Source organism: Mobula hypostoma, chromosome 5, assembly GCF_963921235.1.
Source record: "Mobula hypostoma chromosome 5, sMobHyp1.1, whole genome shotgun sequence".
Taxonomy (NCBI): Eukaryota; Metazoa; Chordata; class Chondrichthyes; order Myliobatiformes; family Myliobatidae; genus Mobula; species Mobula hypostoma.
This window is the reverse complement of record NC_086101.1, coordinates 156,218,621-156,237,509: the sequence shown is the minus strand read 5'-3', so window position 1 is coordinate 156,237,509 and position 18,889 is coordinate 156,218,621. Positions and strand designations below refer to the sequence as shown.

Genomic DNA, 18,889 nt, shown 5'->3' with positions numbered 1-18,889 from the left:
GATGCATGAAGAGCAAGAAAAGCTCATAAACATGATTAATTTTGATGGTTTTGGCTGAATTGAGCTGGGCAATTGATGATTAATATTCCATAGAGCATTGTGCACTTTGAGGCATTTATTCTCACAACCGAAGCAATACTTCAGTTAACTTTAGAAGCAGGAATTTAAAAACATATCCCAAAGATTGTCCTAAATTATTTTGCTTCAAAGGGTCCATAAGAGACTTCGGTTTTGTAACTTAACTGTTAAATTTTCCCTAATGTTAGATAGAACTGTACTTTAAATTGTGTGGTGTGCTGCTCAGTCCCAAAGTATAATTCCCACCGTTCTTCAGTGTTTAAAACATCAAAGCTCAGGAGGAGTCCATTGTTGTTTTCATGTTGTGAAAAACACTTTGTCAAACTTTCCCTACAGCAGCAGCTTGTAAAATGTTTATTGGATAGACTTTGATTAGTTATGAATAATTCAGGAAGACTCAAAAAGATGCTAGGATTCTTCTCTCTAGCAGCTTCTACACTGAAATCTGCCTCTCACTTTCAATGTCAAAGGATGATTAACAACCAGTTAAAAAGAGCAACTAAAATTGATTAATGGATTATTTTGTTTCAGTAATTTTGTAATTTTAATGATTGTTTGTATAAATAGGGAAGGGGAAATGTTTTGCTGGTGAGTGCTGTTTGGTCTTTCATGAGCAAGTCTATTCAGATCGACTACAACTTCTCCTCCACAGTTTCCATCAGCACAGGTGCACCACAAGGCACTGTGCTTAACCCCTGCTCTACTCACTTTACACTTAGGATTGAGAGGCTAAGCACAGCTCCAATGCCATATTGAAGTCTGCTGATGACACTACTGTCATTGGTTGAATCAAAGGTGGTGATAAACTAGCTTATAGGTCGGAGATTGAAAATCGGTCTGAGTGGTCCTACAGCATCAACCTCTCACTCTATGTCAGAAAGACCAAGGAGCTAATTATTGACTTCAGGAGGAGGAAAAGAGGGGTGGACAGGGTCAGCAAAATTGAACTCCACTGTGCTATTATTTTAGAGGATCTGTCCTGGGCCTAGTAGGTAATTGCCATTACAAAGAAATCACAGCAACCTCTTAAAAGTTTGCGAAGCTTCGGCATGTCATGTAAAACTTTGTCAAACTTCTATAGATGTGTGGTGGAGACAATATTGACAGGTTGTATCATGACCAGATATGGAAACACTAATGACTTTGTGTGGAAAAGCTTATAAAAGGTAGTGGATATGGCCCGGTCCATCATGGGTAAAGCACTCCTAACTATTGAGCATATCTACAAGGCATTGTTGCAGGAAGGTAGCATCCATCATCAAGGACCCCTATCATTTGGCCCATGCCGTCTTCTCGTGGCTGCCATTGGGAAGCAGATTCAGGAGCCTCAGGACTCACACCACTAGATTTTGGAAAAGTTATTATCCCTCAAGCACCAGGCTCTTGAACCAGAGGAGATAACTTCACTCAACTTCACTTGCACAATCATTGAAAAGTTCCCTCAACTTATGGACTCAATTTCAAGGAGTCTTCATCTCATACTTTCAATATTTATTGTTTATTTATTAATTAATTTATTTATTATTTCTTCTTTTCTTTTCTGTATTTGCACAGCCTGTTGTCTCTTGTACATTTGTTGTTTGTCCATCCTGTTGGGTGGGTCTTCAATTAATTTTACTGTGTTCCTTGCTTTTACTGTGAATGCCTCAAAAAAATGACTAATTTCTTGTATATGGTGATATATACAGCATGCACTTTGACAATAAGTTTACTTGAACTTTGTACTTACTGCATAGCTAAAGTCCCTGGTTTACTTCAGCTGTCAGTGTCATGCACAGATCTGTTTCTGAATGTTTGTTTTAAAGTTAAGAACTCCGGGTCTTGTTGCTGGAAATAAATTCAAAGAAGTTGGCAGTTTTCATTTATACAACACATTTGTTGTGAGAAAATCATCCAAGGATATCTTCAGTGAGATGTAATTAGAAAGTGAAAGATAGTGAGAAATGCAAGAGACTGCCGATGCTGGAATAGAGATCAGAAAAAGAAATTGCTGGAGGAACTCAGCAGCTTGTGCTGCATCTGTGAAGGTAAAAAGATGGTTGATGTCTCAGGTCAATACTGATAGGATCTGAAAGCAGTTTTTTGTAAGTAATGTACAAAAGTAGTAGGATTTAAGGAAAATCTAAGGACAGGAGCAGTCAGGCTGAGGAAACAAACTGCTGAACAGGACCAGACAGCAGTTGATACCATGGCCAAGAGCGGGACACTGGTCAACAGGCTGGAATCAAAGAGTCTGCATATTCCATGGGGTGAAGTAGGAGACAAAAACTCCTAGGTATAGACCATAAGACATAGGAGCAGAATTAGGCCATTTGGCCCATCGAGTGTGCTCTACCATTCAATCATGGCCGAACCTTTCTTTCCCCTCCTCAGCACCACTCCCCAGCCTTCGCCCCGTAACCTTTGATGCCATATCCAAAGAACAAACCATCAAGCTCTGCCTTAAAACACCCAACGACCTGGCCTCTACAGCTGCCTGTGGTAACAAATTACACAAATTCACCATCCTCTAGCTAAAGAAATTTCTCCGCATCTCTGTTTTAAATGTATGCCCCTCTATCCTGATGCTATGCCATCTTGCCCTAAACTCCCCATCATGGAAAACATCCTTTCCATATCTATTCTGTCTGGACCTTACAATATTCAAAAAAGTTCAATGAGAGCACCCCTCCACATCCTACTAAATTCCAATGAGTACAGACCCAGAGCCATCAAACATTCCTCATATGATTCTCCTTTCATTCTCAGAATCATGCTTGTGAACCTCCTCTGAACCCTCTCCAATGCCAGCACATCTTTTTGGATGAGAAGCCCAAAACTGTTCACGATACCTAAGGTGAGGACTCACCAGTGCCTTATAAAGCCTCAGCATCAAGTTCCTTTTCATAAACTCTAGACCTCTTGAAATGAATGCTCAACTTGCATTTGCCTTCCTTACCACTAACTCAACCTGCAAGTTAACTTTTAGGGTGCTCTGCACAAGGACTCCCAATTCCCTTTGCATCTCAGATTTTTGGGTTTTCCCCCGTTTTCAAAAATGGTATGCACATTTATTTCTGCTACCAGGATAAGACATGAGAGAATAGGACCAATCAAGTGTGATGTTGGAAAAGTGTGTATGGAACCAGAGGTGCGGAATGAATACTTTGTTTCAGTATTCACTACGGAAAAGGACCATGGCAGTTGTAGGATGACTTACAACGGACTGAAAAGCTCGAGTATATAGACATTAAGAAAGTGGATGTGTTGGAGCTTTTGGAGAGCATCAAGTTGGATAAGTCACCAGGACCAGACGAGATATACTACAGGCTACTGTGGGAGGCAAAGGAGGAGATTGCTAATCCTCTGGCAATGATTGGAGGGTTGAAGATGTTGTTAATTTATTCAAGAAAGGGAGTAGAGATAGCGCAGTAAATTATAGACCAGTGAGTCTTACTTCAGTGGTTGGCAAGTTAATGGAGAAGATCCTGAGAGGCAGGATTTATGAACTTTTGGAGAGGTTGTCAAAGGCAGGTCGTGCCTTATGAGCCTGATTGGATTTTTTGAGGATGTGACTAAACACACTGATGAAGGTAGAGAAGTATATGTAGTGTATATGGATTTCAGCAAGGCATTTGATTAGGTACACCGTGTAAGGCTTATTGAGAAAGTAAGGAGGCATGGGATCGAAGGAGACCTAGCTCTTTGGATCCAGAATTGGCTTGCCCACAGAAGGCAAAGAGTGGTTGTAGATGGGAGATATTCTGCATGGAGGTCGGTGACTAGTGGTGTGCCTCAGGGATCTGTTCTAGGACTTCTTCCTTTTGTGACTTTTACAACATAACAAAGAAGCCATTTTTATTTTTAACATAACAAAGAAACCATTTTATTAGCCTTAGCAGTAACATAAAAGAAGAAACCCCTTACACTAAAATCAAATAAATACTCAAATGGCAAAATAGTACAACCGTGGGGCACAAGGGAAGTCAAAGCCAATGTAAAATCAAAAGAAGGGCATACAACAAAGCAAAAATAAACAGGAAGAGAGAGGAAGCTTTTAAAACCTACAGAGAACAACTAAAATAATCATTAGAGGGGAAAAGAAATATGAAACCAAGCTTGCAAACAATATTAAGATGGATAGGAAAAGCTTTTTCAAGTATATAAAAAAAAGAGAGATGAGAGTGGATATAGGACTGGTAGAAAACGAGACCCAAAGAAATAATAACGGAGAGCAAGGATGAACTAAATGAGGATTTTGTAACATTCTTCACTGTGGAAGACACAAGAAGTGTGCCAGATGTTGAAGGGTAGAAGGAAGATAAGAGCGTGCATTTCCTATTACAAGGGAGAAGGTGCCCAAAAAGCTGGAAGACCTAAAGGTACCCAAGTCACCCAGACCCGCTGAACTGCTCTCTATGGTTCTGAAAGAGGTAGCAGTAGAAATTGTGGAGGCATTAGTAATGATCTTTCAAGAATCAATGGACTCTGGCATGGTACCAGAGGACTGGAAAATTGTAAATGTCACTCCACTCTTTAAGAAAGGAGAGAGGCAGTAGAAAGGAAATTATAGACCAGTTGGCTTGACCTCTGTGGTTGAGAAGATGTTGGTTTCAATTGTTAAGAATGAGGTGATGGAGTACTTAGTGATGCAGGGCAAGATAAGACAAAGTCAGCATGATTTTCTTAAGGGAAAACTTGCCTGACGAACTTGTTTGGGATTCTTTAAGGAGGTTACAAGTAGTATAGATAAATGGGATGCAGTGGATGTTGTATATTTGGATTTTCAAAAGGCCTTTGACAAGGTGCCATAGAAGAACGGTCCCCTTTGTTGTGCTCACAGTCGGTGACTTCTAAAGGATTTCAGAGGACAACGGGAAGATCGACAGCATCAGATCACCCGAAGACTCAAATCATTCCCCCTCTCTCTCTCCATCACCGCTCAACTCAATACCTCGAACTGAACTGCACTTTACTATCTATTTATATATATAAAAGCATTGCTAACCTGTTTGATATATCTGCATTTATACTACAGTATTGCGTAGTTATCAATAAATTTGTGATACCATGCACCGTTGAAATTAATAATTAACTTAAGGGATACATTTATTAATTCCAGACAATGGAGATTTAATACCACTTTGCTTCAAGACTCAGATTTTGTTAGGTTTATTGAGGAACAGATTATTTTTTTCTTTAGAATGAAATCTACAAAGGATATTTCCAGTGGGACACTCTGGGATACTTTTAAAGCATATATTCGTGGACAAATTATTTCATATACTTCTGGATTAATTTTTAATTAGGAAATACTTAGACTGGTTGACAAGATTAAAGAAGTTGATAAGAATTATCTAAATTCCTAAGGTTTTAATCTTACTGAGGTTCCAGTTGTTAACACCTCACTCTTGATCTTTAGCTAGGACAGGACTAACCTTCTCCCTGAGGGTTCCTCCATTTTCAAGAGCCAGCAATTTTCCAAGGGTTTGGGAATCAGCAATCCTCAAGGAAGTTTCCAATGAAGGTTCCTGATTTCAGGAGAATACACAATATACCACCTGGAGACAGCTGGGTGAATCCCAATAGTTTGCATGTTGAAGTTACCTGCACACTCTTCATCTAATCCCACTGATAATGATGCCCCCCAAGCTTTTGATGGAATACTGCAAATGTTCGATGTATTTTCAAGCCATCTCATTTGATCTTGTCTTCCTTTCTCATTTATTTAAATAGACAAAAGAAGTCAAGTTTATTGTCATATGCATAAATACAATGAGGTATAAGGAAGTAGGGAATGTAATTGTAAACCATAATAATAAATAATTTTGTTAAAAACACACAGTCTTCTTAAATGTGCACCAACTACAAAGGAGGAGAGATGAATTGGCATTGCATCTTCAGCTCTTTGATCTGCTAAAGAAGCAACTCCAATGCAATGTGTGCTAAACAGTGAGAGTTGTCCTTTTCCTCACTGTAAACATGCAGGAATCATAGCTCATTTCTCCCAGCTCAGAGGGCAGTTTTACCTTCGTACAGAGGAGTGTGATGGCCTCAACTCCCCTGAAAATGCTCTCACTACTCCACTGTAAGACTTCATTACCCAGGCTGTTTGCCAAAAGTACTGAGTAACGTCTCTGGAAATAGATCTGGTTTACCAACTGAAACAGCTAATGAAAAACTCTTGTCATGGGGGGGGGGGGGCGGGATGGAATATGGTGGGACAAACCCTTTTGTTCAAATGGTGATAACCTTCTAAAAAATTTCTCTTGCATACTCTGGTAATTTTGAGCAGAGATTATATTTGATTACTGAATTAACAACAAAAAATATGGGCTTTTTTTGAAGAAAAGGGATGAGTACTGTTCCTTGTTCACATGTATTCATTGTTTTACTATTAACAAAAGTATAACAGAGACAGATTTAAATAAATGAAGTATTTTAGAAAATTGCTTCAAAAATTATTAATATTAATCTTTTCAAAAGACAGTTGAAAAATAATATTATTTCGATTGCTAGTATTGCTATAATACTTTGCTTTCAAAACATATCATCTAATGTCACATGTTCTCGCAACGGTCTAGCTGGTGACAAGCTAGCAGAGATGTTCCTTGTGAAAACATCTCACTGTTCTTGGGTTGTGAAAAATAATTTGCTGCTTCATTTGGCAGTGAAGATAATTATTATGTATCTTTTTATTATGGGTGGGGTTTAGAGAATCAAGGGTTCCATCCTGGACACACATGACATAGGTTCACCACCCCTGTTTGCAACTGTGCAGAAAACGAACTTACTATTTTTTATCGTATTTTTCAGATCCTTCCTTCGTTTACCATTGCTGATGTTAAACACAAGTTTTACAAAATTTGTAAGTAGTACATACAACTTTTGTACATCTTTCATATTAGGATATTCACAGAGATATTATGCATAATTTCATCAATTTCCCTGGATGGTTTAATTAAAAATCTAACAGCTGCTCTATGATAAACTGTTAAGATAATATCCAGTTTCATAATAATCCAATGTGGCAACAACTGCTGCAAGCAAATGGAGACTGAAAAAAGTGAGGGTAGATTTGTGGAATGTATTTCCAATCATTGAAAGTCAGAAACCATCAATGTAATGTTAGTCCCCAAGGATTCAGAAAAATCATCTTTATCCAGAGACTGTGAAGCTCAATATTACAGGAAATTGTAGAGGTGCTAATACTAAATAATTAGGTCAGGAGGGTATAGTACAGTATGAATCATCTTCTGATTACAGTCTGCTAATGGTCTTTTGTGATGACATAAGTTGGTCATGAAATATTACCTTGGGAGCTCTCATGCAAGATTCCCTAAAGGTTAACTTGCAGTCCTAATGCTAACATTCATTTTGAAAGGAATAGAATATAAATGCAAGGGCGTAAAGCTGAGGCTTTATAAAGCATTGGTCAGACTGCACCCGGAGTCTTATGAGCAGTTATGGGCCTTTTATCTAAGAAAAGGTGTGTTGACATTGGAGATGGTCCATAGGAGGCTCCCAAGAATGTTTCCAGGAATGAAATGGTTAATGTCTGAGGAGCATTTAATGGCCCTGAGCCTGTACTCACTGGAGTTTTTAAGAAAGAGGGAGAAATCTCATTGACTCTAATCAAATATTAGGAGGCCTAGAGTGAAGATAGAGAGGACATTTCCCATATTGTTTGGGGGGGGGGGTTGCAGAGAACGGGGTTTTCAGTGTGACGCCAAACAAAGCTATCGGACGATTGGTACTAATGAGAGAGATAAGAGAGACAATGGAGAAACATTCAAAATGCTAATAAGAGAGAAGAGAGGGATTAACAGAAAAGAAACACAATTCAGAATATTGACAGACCGGTTACTTTGAACCTGAACTGTTTGAAGTTTGATGGACAGGTGATACCCCAGCAAGGGATAAAAAGAGCAGGTTCGCTAAGGTACGCGACACACCACGAGACCCTGGAAAGAGCAGTGTGCCTCCACAAGAGGTAGGAGTTTGGAGGTCCAGTTCGCGGGAACCGACCAGAGGTTCACAGGGTGTAAAGGTACAATTGGTGGGAACCTGGGGTGTGTGTCCGCCCTTGCCTGGGTGCCGGGTTCACCGCAGAAGAACGATCGTATCTGGAACGGAGGGGTCACAGTCAGTGACCACAGCGGGATAGAAGATATCAAAGGGTCTGCCTGAAACCAAATTGCATATGCCTCTCTCTCCCCACCCCCCCCCAACAGTACGACAACAGCGATTACTGCGAACTGCACTAAACTGAACTGAACTCTGCGTCACTTAAGACTGATCATTTTACCCCTAGACTGCGACAGAGCTTGGTTGATTCCTAATACCCTAGTTCTGTGTATATGTGTGTATTATCATTGCTAACCTGTCACATTTATATCCTTACGATTAGAGTACTGTATTACTTAGTTCTTTAATAAAACTTTATTAGTTCCTAGTAATCCAGACTCCAACGAGTGTTCCATTTCTGCTGCAAACAACAGGAATTCTGCAGATGCTGGAAATTCAAGCAACACACATAAAAGTTGCTGGTGAACGCAGCAGGCCAGGCAGCATCTCTAGGAAGAGGTGCAGTCGATGTTTCAGGCCGAGACCCTTCGTCAGGACTAACTGAAGGAAGAGTGAGTAAGGGATTTGAAAGTTGGAGGGGGAGGGGGAGATCCAAAATGATAGGAGAAGACAGGAGGGGGAGGGATGGAGCCAAGAGCTGGACAGGTGATAGGCAAAAGGGATACAAGCAGATCATGGGACAGGAGGTCCGGGAAGAAAGACGGGGGTGGGGGGACCCAGAGGATGGGCAAGGGGTATATTCAGCGGGACAGAGGGAGAAACAGGAGAGTGAGAGAAAGAATGTGTGTATAAAAATAAGTAACAGATGGGGTATGAGGGGGAGGTGGGGCATTAGCGGAAGTTAGAGAAGTCAATGTTCATGCCATCAGGTTGGAGGCTACCCAGACAGAATATAAGGTGTTGTTCCTCCAACCTGAGTGTGGCTTCATCTTTACAGTAGAGGAGGCCGTGGATAGACATGCCTCACCCTGCCCTCAAGGTTACCTGGTCCATTTCCGACATCTCCCTCCCCTTTCTAGATCTTTCTGTCTTTGTCTCTGGAGACAGCTTATCCACTGATATCTACTATAAGCCTACTGACTCTCACAGCTATCTGGACTATTCCTCTTCTCACCCTGTCTCTTGCAAAAACTCCATTCCCTTCTCGCAATTTCTCCGTCTCCGCCGCATCTGTTCTTAGGATGAGGCTTTTCATTCTAGGATGAGGGAGATGTCTTCATTTTTTAAAGAAAGGGGCTTCCCTTCCTTCACTACCAACTCTGCTCTTAAATGCATCTCCCCCATTTCACGTACATCTGCTCTCACTCCATCCTCTCGCCACCCCACTAGGAATAGGGTTCCCCTGGTCCTCACCTACCACCCCACCAGCCTCCGGGTCCAACATATTATTCTCCGTAACTTCCGCCACCTCCAACGGGATCCCACCACTACGCACATCTTTCCCAACCCCCCTCTCTCTGCATTCCGCAGGGATCGCTCCCTACGTGACTCCCTTGTCCATTCGTCCCCCCCCCATCCCTCCCCACTGATTTCCCTCCTGGCACTTATTCGTGTAAGCAGAACAAGTGCTACATATGCCCTTACACTTCCTCCCTTACCACCATTCAGGGCCCCAAACAGTCCTTCCAGGTGAGGCAACACTTCACCTGTGAGTCGGCTGGGGTGATATACTGCGTCCGGTGCTCCCGGTGTGGCCTTTTATATACTGGCGAGACCCGACGCAGACTGGGAGACCGCTTTGCTGAACACCTACGCTCTGTCTGCCAGAGAAAGCAGGATCTCCCAGTGGCCACACATTTTAATTCCACATCCCATTCCCATTCTGACATGTCTATCCACGGCCTCCTCTACTGTAAAGATGAAGCCGCACTCAGGTTGGAGGAACAACACCTTATATTCCGTCTGGGTAGCCTCCAACCTGATGGCATGAGCATCGACTTCTCTAACTTCCACTAATGCCCCACCTCCCCCTCATACCCCATCTGTTACTTATTTTTATACACACATTCTTTCTCTCACCCTCCTTTTTCTCCCTCTGTCCCTCTGAATATACCCCTTGCCCATCCTCTGGGTACCCCCCCTTGTCTTTCTTCCTGGACTTCCTGTCCTATGATCCTCTCGTATCCCTTTTGCCTATCACCCATCTAGCTGTTGGCTCCATCCCTCCCCCTCCTGTCTTCTCCTATCATTTTGGATCTCCCCCTCCCCCTCCAACTTTCAAATCCCTTACTCACTCTTCCTTCAGTTAGTCCTGACAAAGGGTCTCGGCCTGAAACGTCGACTGCACCTCTTCCTAGAGATGCTGCCTGGCCTGCTGCGTTCACCAGCAACTTTTATGTGTGTTGCTTCCATTTCTGCTGGTTTGGCAACCCAGTAATGGGGTACATAACACCAGGACAAAAGAGCACAACAGAATAGAAGGACACCTCTTTAGAACAGAGATGAGGGGGAAATTCCTTAGGCAGATGGTAGTCACATAAGAACGCAAGAAATAGGAGCAGGAATAGGCCATCCGGCCCATCAAGCCTGCCCCGCCATTCAATAAGATCATGGCTGATCTGTCCGTAAACTCAGCTCCATCTACCTGCCTTTTCCCCATAACCCTTAATTCGCCTACCATGTAAAAATCTATCTAAATGTATCTTAAATATATTTAGTGAAGAAGCCTCAACTGCTTCCCTGGGTAGAGAATTCCACAGATTCACCACTCTCTGGGAATAACAGTTTCTCCTCATCTCTTTCCTAAATCTTCTCCCCTGAAACTTGAGGCAATGTTCCCTAGTTCTAGTCTCACCTACCAAAGGAAACAACTTTCCTACTTCTATCTTATCTGTCCTTTTCTAATCTGTAGAACTCATTGGCACAGACAGCTGTGGAGACAAAGTTAATGGTTATATTTAAAGTAGATGTTGATAGGTTCTTGATTACAAAGGGTGTCAATGGTTACTAGGAGAAGGCAGGAGAATTGGTTTGGGAGGGATAATAAATCAGCCATGATAGAATGGCAGAGTAGACTCTTTGGGCCAAATGGCCCAATTCTGTTCCTATTTCTTATGGTCTTAGGTTCTATGGTGTCTGAATGCCAGAAGAATTAGGCACCTTTCTATTACCTCATACACCAGAGTAACACATCTCTCAGCACATACAGAGATTTCTGGTGAGGATTGCCAAACAACCTTCAACTCATTGAGACCATTCAAAGTAACTAGCAAACCACAAGCCTTTGTTCACAAGTCCCTAATATGTATTCTTTAAATAAGGTTCTGCTTTCTGAAATTGATACGATGTAGTCCTTAATTATATATGGTCCACCTGACTGAATTTATCATTAATTGAGATAAAGCACCCCAACTGGATGCTATTAACAAGTGCAATTATTGGAAGGTTAGATTGTAATTGAGAAGCAGGAGATGGTGGTTTGAGCAATATGCTATTTAATTTAATTTATGGAGCACACATTTGGTCAGACTTATTGGGCTGAATGCTCTGTCCCTGGACTATATGTGATTGGATTTTTCACACTTGAGTACAAACTCAAAGATATGTTGTGGTGGGGAACTGTTTCCTCTCTCTGGTTTTGGAGTCTGCTTGTATTTCCAAAGCAACTTTTTTTGATCTGAAGGGACTATTGGTAGGCTTGGGATAAATTGATTCTTCCTTAGCTATACCACAATTTGAGAAATACTTTGCCAGGAGGAACAGACAATGGGAACCTATCTTCCTCTTCTGCAGCAACCAGATGTCTCAGATTTGTGAAAGGTGCTCAGAAAGCACGAGAACAAAAAAAATGTATTAAGTGCCTTTCACATTTATGAGACTTTGCAAAGTTTCTCACATTTAATTGCTAACATTTGAAGTGTATTTCCTCTTGTTATATAAACTAAATTGGATCATGTAAATGACCCCAAATAAAATTGCAATCAAGCTGCATTAGTTTCTAGTTTCCTTAGTGGTTAATAACTAAATACATCAGGATTCCATGATATTTAGCCAAAAAGGCAGAACAGATGAGATGTAGTTCTAACTGTGTATTAAATTATTTGATGCTGGTCACAGCAGAAGAGAAAAAAAAAGTAAACTTGCTCCTTTCACAACCTTCCCAAAGCAGCTTGCTAGCAATGAACTGCTCTACCTGTCACTTGGGACAAATAAAGGCCAGATGTACAAAATGGGCTGCCACACTTCAATCTACAATGTTGGCCAATAAAAAACCTTGAGAGGGCATTAAATGAGCTTCTCACCAGAAAGACGTCACCTCTAATAGTGCCACTGCTCCAAATTGAGATATTGGCCTTGGATTATATGCTGATATTTTCAGAGTAAAACTTTAGCCCACTATTTTTGGTCAAGATTCCCACTAATAGCTGGATAGTCAGAACCGTAGCTGCAGTAAATTTCTATCACTTCATAAGATTCAAGTAGGGTAAAGAAGAATATATGCAAATTTTTCACTCCTAGAAACTCAAGGTTGAGTAAGGACAATCAAACTCTCCAAGTGTTGTTGCCACTTAAGTAACTTGTTGGAAGTCATGTAGTTTGCAATTGCCATGGAAGCTTTATCAAAGGTAACTCAGAAGTTGGGGGCTCATTGAAACTCAACAGCTCTTGTGGCAGACCTCTGCTAAAAATTATGCCTGAACCCAGATGTGAGACCTCTTGCTCTGTGCCCACTGCAAGCAACACCGCAGGCATGAGGAGTTTACAGTCAAAGAATTTCTAATGCTCAAAACAGGCACAGAAATAACGTTGTACCAAATATTGTAGATGCAAGAAATCTGAGAGGAAATGTTGGTTACTCAGTAGGGCAGGCAAGTAGAGGAAAATAAATCTGAAATGGGTTTTGCACTTGTGAGTTACAGTTGATTATTTCTGACTTACTATTAATACAGCACAATGTGGCCGAGTGTACACTGCTCTTCAATTGCTGACTAGCTGGCGTGCAAAGTGACTAATCTAGGAACAAATATCAGGAATATCAAAATACAGCAAAACAAAGCTTTTTCCTTTGTTGTTGTCATCTGTGGGATCTGTGGAGAGCTTTCTGAATTCTTTCCATCTCCCGTCTCTTTTCACTATTTTGTCTATCAAGGGTAGAATGATTAAGACACTAAAAATTATTTAATGCAGAGTATTCATGGAATGCAATGTTCACCTCTGTTTCTGATCTACAGCACTTTTGCCTACATTTCTCCTTACTTTTCTCTTGTTCTCTTAGACTTCTTTAGAAGTGATAGGCAGTGATAGCCGACTCATAGTAAGGGGAACAGACAGGAAATTCTGTGGACATGAATGGGACACCCGGATGGTACGTTGCTTCCCAGGTGCCAGGGTCAGGGAAATCTTGGATTGTGTCCACAACATTTTAGAGAGGGAGGGAGAGCAGTTAAATGACTTGGTACATATACATATGACATAGGAAGGAAAAGCAATGAGGTCCTGAAGAGGGAATTTAGAGAGCCATGCAGAAAACCGAGAAGCAGGACCTCCAGGATAATAATTTTTGGATTGCTACCTGTGCCATGTGCTAGGGAGGGTAGAAGCAGGATAAATGTGTGGCTGGGAAGCTGGTGGAGGGGGCATGGTTTCAGGTTCTTGGATTATTGGGATCTCTTCTGGGGGAGGTATGACCAATATTCTCAGGGGCAACTTTGTTAGAACTGTTGGGAAGGGTTTAAACTAATTTGGCAGGGGGGTGTGAACCGGAGTGAAAGGACTCAAGATAGGAGGGATGGTAAAAAAGCAAAGACAGTGTGCAGTCAGACTGTCAGGAAGGGCAGGCAGATGATGGGACAAAATTGTAGCCAGCAGAGTGAGTATCAGTGCATTAGGGATGCCAAATCAAAAAGGGTAGAAAATACAGCACTCAAAATGTTATAACTAAATGCACCATGTATAAGAAATAAGGTGGATGATCTTGTTGCACTAGTAAAGATTGTCAGGTATGATGTTGTGGCCATCACTGAATCATGGCTGAAGGATGGTTGTAGTTGGGAGCTGAATGTCCAAGGTTACACGTTATATTGGAGAAATAGGAGGGTAGGCAGAGGGAGTGGCATGACTCTGCTGGTAAAGAATGGCATGAAATCAGTAAAAAGATGTGACATAAGATCGGAAAATGTTGAGCTAAGAAACTGTAAGGGTAAAAGGACCCTGATGGCAGTTATATACCTGCCTCCTAACAGTAGCTGGGATGTGGACCACAGGTTACAATGGAGAATAGAGAAGGGATGTCAAAAGGGCAATATTATGATAGTTATGGGAGATTGTGACATGCAGGTTGATTGGGAAAATCAAGTTGGTAATGGATCTGAAGAGAGAGAGTTTTTTGAATGGCTATGAGATGGCTTTTTAAAACAATTGGTTGTTGAGCCTGTTAGGGGATCAGCTATACTGGATTGGGAGTTATGTAACGAACTGGAGGTGATTAAGGAGCTTTATGTAGAAGAACCCTTAGGAGCTAGTGATCACAATATGATTCAGTTCAACTTGAAATTTGATAGCAGGAAAGTAAAGTCTGATGTAGCAGTATATCAGTGGGGTAAATAGAATTACAGTGGTATGAGAAAAGTGTTGGTCAAAGTAAATTGGAAGAAGCTGCTGGCAGGGATGACAGCAGACCAGTAATGGCGTGAGTTTCTGGGAAAAATGAGGAAGCTCCAGGACAGATATATACCAAAAACAAAGAAATACTCGAATGGCAAAACAGTACCACTGTGACTGACAAGGGAAGTCAAAGCCAATGTAAAAACAAAAGAAAGGGCATACAACAAAACAAATATTAGCAGAAAGATAAAGGATTGCGATGCTTTTAAAACCCTTCAGTGAGCAGTTAAAGCAATCATTAGGAGGGAAAAGATGTAGTATGAAAGTAAGCTAGCAAACAATATCAAAGTGGATAGTAAATGCTTTTTCAAGTATGCAAAAAATGAAATAGAGAAGAGTGGATATAGGACTGCTAGAAAAAGAGGCTAGAGAAAAAATAACAGGGGTTCAAGAGGATGGCAGATGAACTAAATGAGTATTTTGCATTAATTTTCACTGTGGAAGACACCAGCAGTGTGCCAGATCTTGAAGGGTGTGAGGGAAGAGAAGTGAGTGCAGTTACTATTACAAAGGAGGAAGTGCTCAAAAAGCTGAAAGACCTAAGGGTAAATAAATCATCCAAACCAGATCAATTGCACCATTGGGCCCTGAAAGAGGTAACGTTTGAGATTGCGATATTTTCAAATATTTAAATGATTTTTTCAATGATATTTTCAAATATCATTGGACTCTGGCATGGTGCCAGAGGACTGGAAAATTGCAAATGTCACGCCACTCTTCAAGAAAGGAGGAAGGCAGCAGAAAGGAAATTCTAGACCAGTTAGCCTGACTTCAGTGTTTAGGAAGATGCTGGAATCAATTGTGAAGGATAAGGACGGAGATGGAATACTTGGTGACACAGGACAAGATAGGACAAAGTCAGCATGCTTTCCTTAAGGGAAAATCTTGCTTGATGAACCTGTTGGAATTATTTGAGAAGAATACAAGTAGGGTAGATGAAGAGATGCAGTGGATGTTGTATATTTGAACTTTCAGAAGGCCTTTGACAAGGTGCCACGCATGAGGCTGCTTACCAAGTTAAAGGCCTATGGTATTATAGGAATGTTACTAACATGGTTGGAGCATTGGCTGATTGCTAGGAGTTAGTGAGTGGGAATAAAAGGATCCTGGTCTGGTTGGCTGCCAGTGACTAGTGATGTTCTGCAGTGGTCAGTGTGGGACTACTTTTTTTTGCTTTATATCAATGATTTAGATGATGGAATAGATGGCTCTGTTGCCAAGTTTGCAGATGATATGAAGATTGGTGGAGGGACATATAGTGTTGAGGAAACAAGAAGGCTGCAGAAGGATTTAGACAGATTAGGAGAATGGGCAAAAAGTGTCAAATGAAATACAATGTTGAAAAATTCATGACCATGCATTTGGTAGTAGAAATAAATGTGCAGACTATTTTCTAAAGAGGGAGAAAATCTAAAACTCTGTGATGCAAAGGGAATTGGGAGCCCTTGTGCAAGGTTAACTTTCAGGTTGAGTCAGTGGTAAGGAAGGCAAATGTAATGTTAGCATTCATTTCAAGCACTCTTAAAATACAAGATCAGCTTTATAAGGCACTAATGAGACCTTGCCTTGAGTATTGTGAACAGATTTAGGCTTCTCATCTAAGAAAAGATGTGCTGGCATTGGAGAGGGTCCAGAAGAGGTTCACAAGGATGATTCTGGGAATCAAAGGGTTATCATACAAGGAATGTTTGATGGCTCTGGGTCTGTACTTGCTGGAATTTAGAAGGATGGTGGGGGGGATCTCATTGAAACCTTTCAAATGTGGAAAGGCCTAGACAGAGTAGATGTGGAAAGGATGTTTCCCCTGGTTTGGGAGTCTAGGACAAGATGGCACAGCCTCAAGATAGAGGAGTGCCCATTTAAAACAGAGATGCAGATAAATTTTGTTAGCCAGAGTGTGGTGAATTTGTGGAGTTCGTATCACAGGCAGCCATGGAGGTCAGGTATTTAAGGCAGACATTGATAGGTTGTTGATTGGACACGGCATCAAATGCTACAGGGAGAAGGTGGGGAAATGAAGTTGGATTAGGCCATTTGGCCCATCCAGTCTGCTCTGCCATTCAATCATGGCTGACTCGATGGGCTGAATGGCATAATTCTGCTCCTATGTCTTATGGTCTTAAGAGCCATTGCCTTTGTCCCACTGATTTTGTACACCTGCACTTAATATTGTGTGATTTGTACACTGTAATAACCACACTTCAGCTTGGTTTAAAATTATCCAATTGTTCCAGAATTACAGTACATATATTGCAAATTCTGCTAAATTCATTGCTTTCACCAGATTCATTCCCTCCATTGTACATTTGATGACCATTTTCTCCCAGCACAGAGAGTTCATATTTCTGTATGCTAGGCCATTGTTGAGAAACGCCAACACTTCCTTCAATTTATGGAGAATATGTTTCATTATCTGCTTCAAAACCATCAAGACATTATTAATCGTCAAAAAAATTGTGTTTTTCTGCTTTTCCAACAAAATTGCACTCTCAGAAAGAATGGCTTTTGTAGCTGATGATTAATTACAAATTCTACCATTCTTTATAAGATTATGTATATTAAAGAAGAAAGGCATCATTTGGATTAATATTCTCAACATTGAATTAAAAGGTACTAAGGAATATTTTTACACAGATAACACAATCATTTATCACCAGTAAAATCGTCAGAAAAAAGCCAACAGCAAAATTCCAAATCATTGTTTACCCCAAGAGTACCCTTTTGTTCCAGTTCCAGTTTCACATGTTTTGAGCTTATGTGAAGATTTCAAATGAAGCAGTAATTCACACAGAAAATTAATTGGTGAAATGGTACTGACTGCCTTAGTTTGTCCTGGTGTTGTTTGTGAATGACTCATGTGTTTACCTCTCATGCTTGAATGCTGAGAAAGCATTTGTGGCCAAGACTTCCAGAAATGGCAGTGGGTCAGTGCACTTGTTGAGAGCAACCTTTCCTCATACCCACCATGGCAGTGCCTCATAAAAGAGAGGTGACATCTGAAGCCATTCTGCAGTTTTGGGAGATGTGAGAACAGCAATCACCTGATTGGCAGGGAAGAGGGCACCCCATTTTACACACTCTGACCTTGAACCTTGTGGAAGAGATTTGTGGTGGGAGGTCCTGCAAAGCACAAGCACATATGATTCAACAACAGGAGATTAAAGCTTGGAGTGCTGCCTCAGGGGCTTATCCAATTGCCTACTTGAAATATAATATGCCATGATTGGATAAAGATAGTGGAAACACCAAACTCTCATCAACCAACATATGCACTATTAAAATCACATACTTGAAACAACCATTCTTCTGAGCTATTTCCTGGCAAAACAAGCACATGAAAACGCTCAGTGTTTTTCACTCTATCCTCATACTTCTTGAGGATGTTTGAATATAACTCGGGACAAAAGCAACAGATTGGGAGGTGGAGAGGGATGGGAAGTACTCAACCACACTCATTGGCCTTGTTGTTTAGAGAAAGTGCAAGTGATCATGGGCTTGGTTGTTCCACTAGCAGTATATAGTTAGCCTTCTTCATTTTAATTTCCTCTAATTCTATGAAGATTTGAAGTTATTAGTTCTAACTCCACATGAAAATATTAAATGTTACTCTACTCACCTTTGTTTCAGGTCCACAGTGGTATCCTTCACGAGTTGGCTTACAGCTTGAATCCAGTAAGTTTTGGGAATTAGTTTAATATTTCTATGAAATAATTTGCTACAATTTCAAGTAGAAACCTGATATCAGTCTTTTCTGACAGATAGGTCAATCAGAAGCCCACTAGTAAAAATGGTCACCAAGTCTGAAGAATGACAGTGATTGGCAGATCCACATACTTCTTGCTGTAACATAACTCTTCTGGTTCACTAGGTGGAACTTGTTTGATAAATGGTTAGAAAAATCAGATTTAATCACCCACTGAGGAAATTCAGACAATAACTATATTTGCTTAGCAAAATTGAGTTTTTTATTCATACAGTTTACCCTGATAATACATGGTATGAGTGGTATAGGAGGTAGATAGAAGGGAGGCTTCATCTGTAATGGAACTGTAGTGAGCTCTACTTTCCCTTCTGTGTTTGTGTACAGAGATAGAGCGAGAGAACGAAACGGGCCCCTCAATCCATTGTCCACATCAAATAT

At 40.9% G+C, this 18,889-nt stretch overlaps 1 protein-coding gene across 5 annotated transcripts in view; it reads left to right on the top strand.

Annotated features, from left to right (window-relative positions):
- LOC134347083 (trans-2,3-enoyl-CoA reductase-like) overlaps positions 1-18,889 on the top strand; it is a 206,585-nt gene that overhangs the window by 40,487 nt on the left and 147,209 nt on the right. For 4 of the 5 annotated variants that reach the window (XM_063049195.1, XM_063049193.1, XM_063049197.1 and 1 more), the window contains exons 2-3: positions 6,874-6,925; positions 18,376-18,420. In XM_063049195.1, the coding sequence (XP_062905265.1) occupies positions 6,874-6,925; positions 18,376-18,420 (97 nt within the window). The remainder of the gene's footprint in view (positions 1-6,873; positions 6,926-18,375; positions 18,421-18,889) is intronic. The other variant, XM_063049194.1, reaches the window with a different exon arrangement.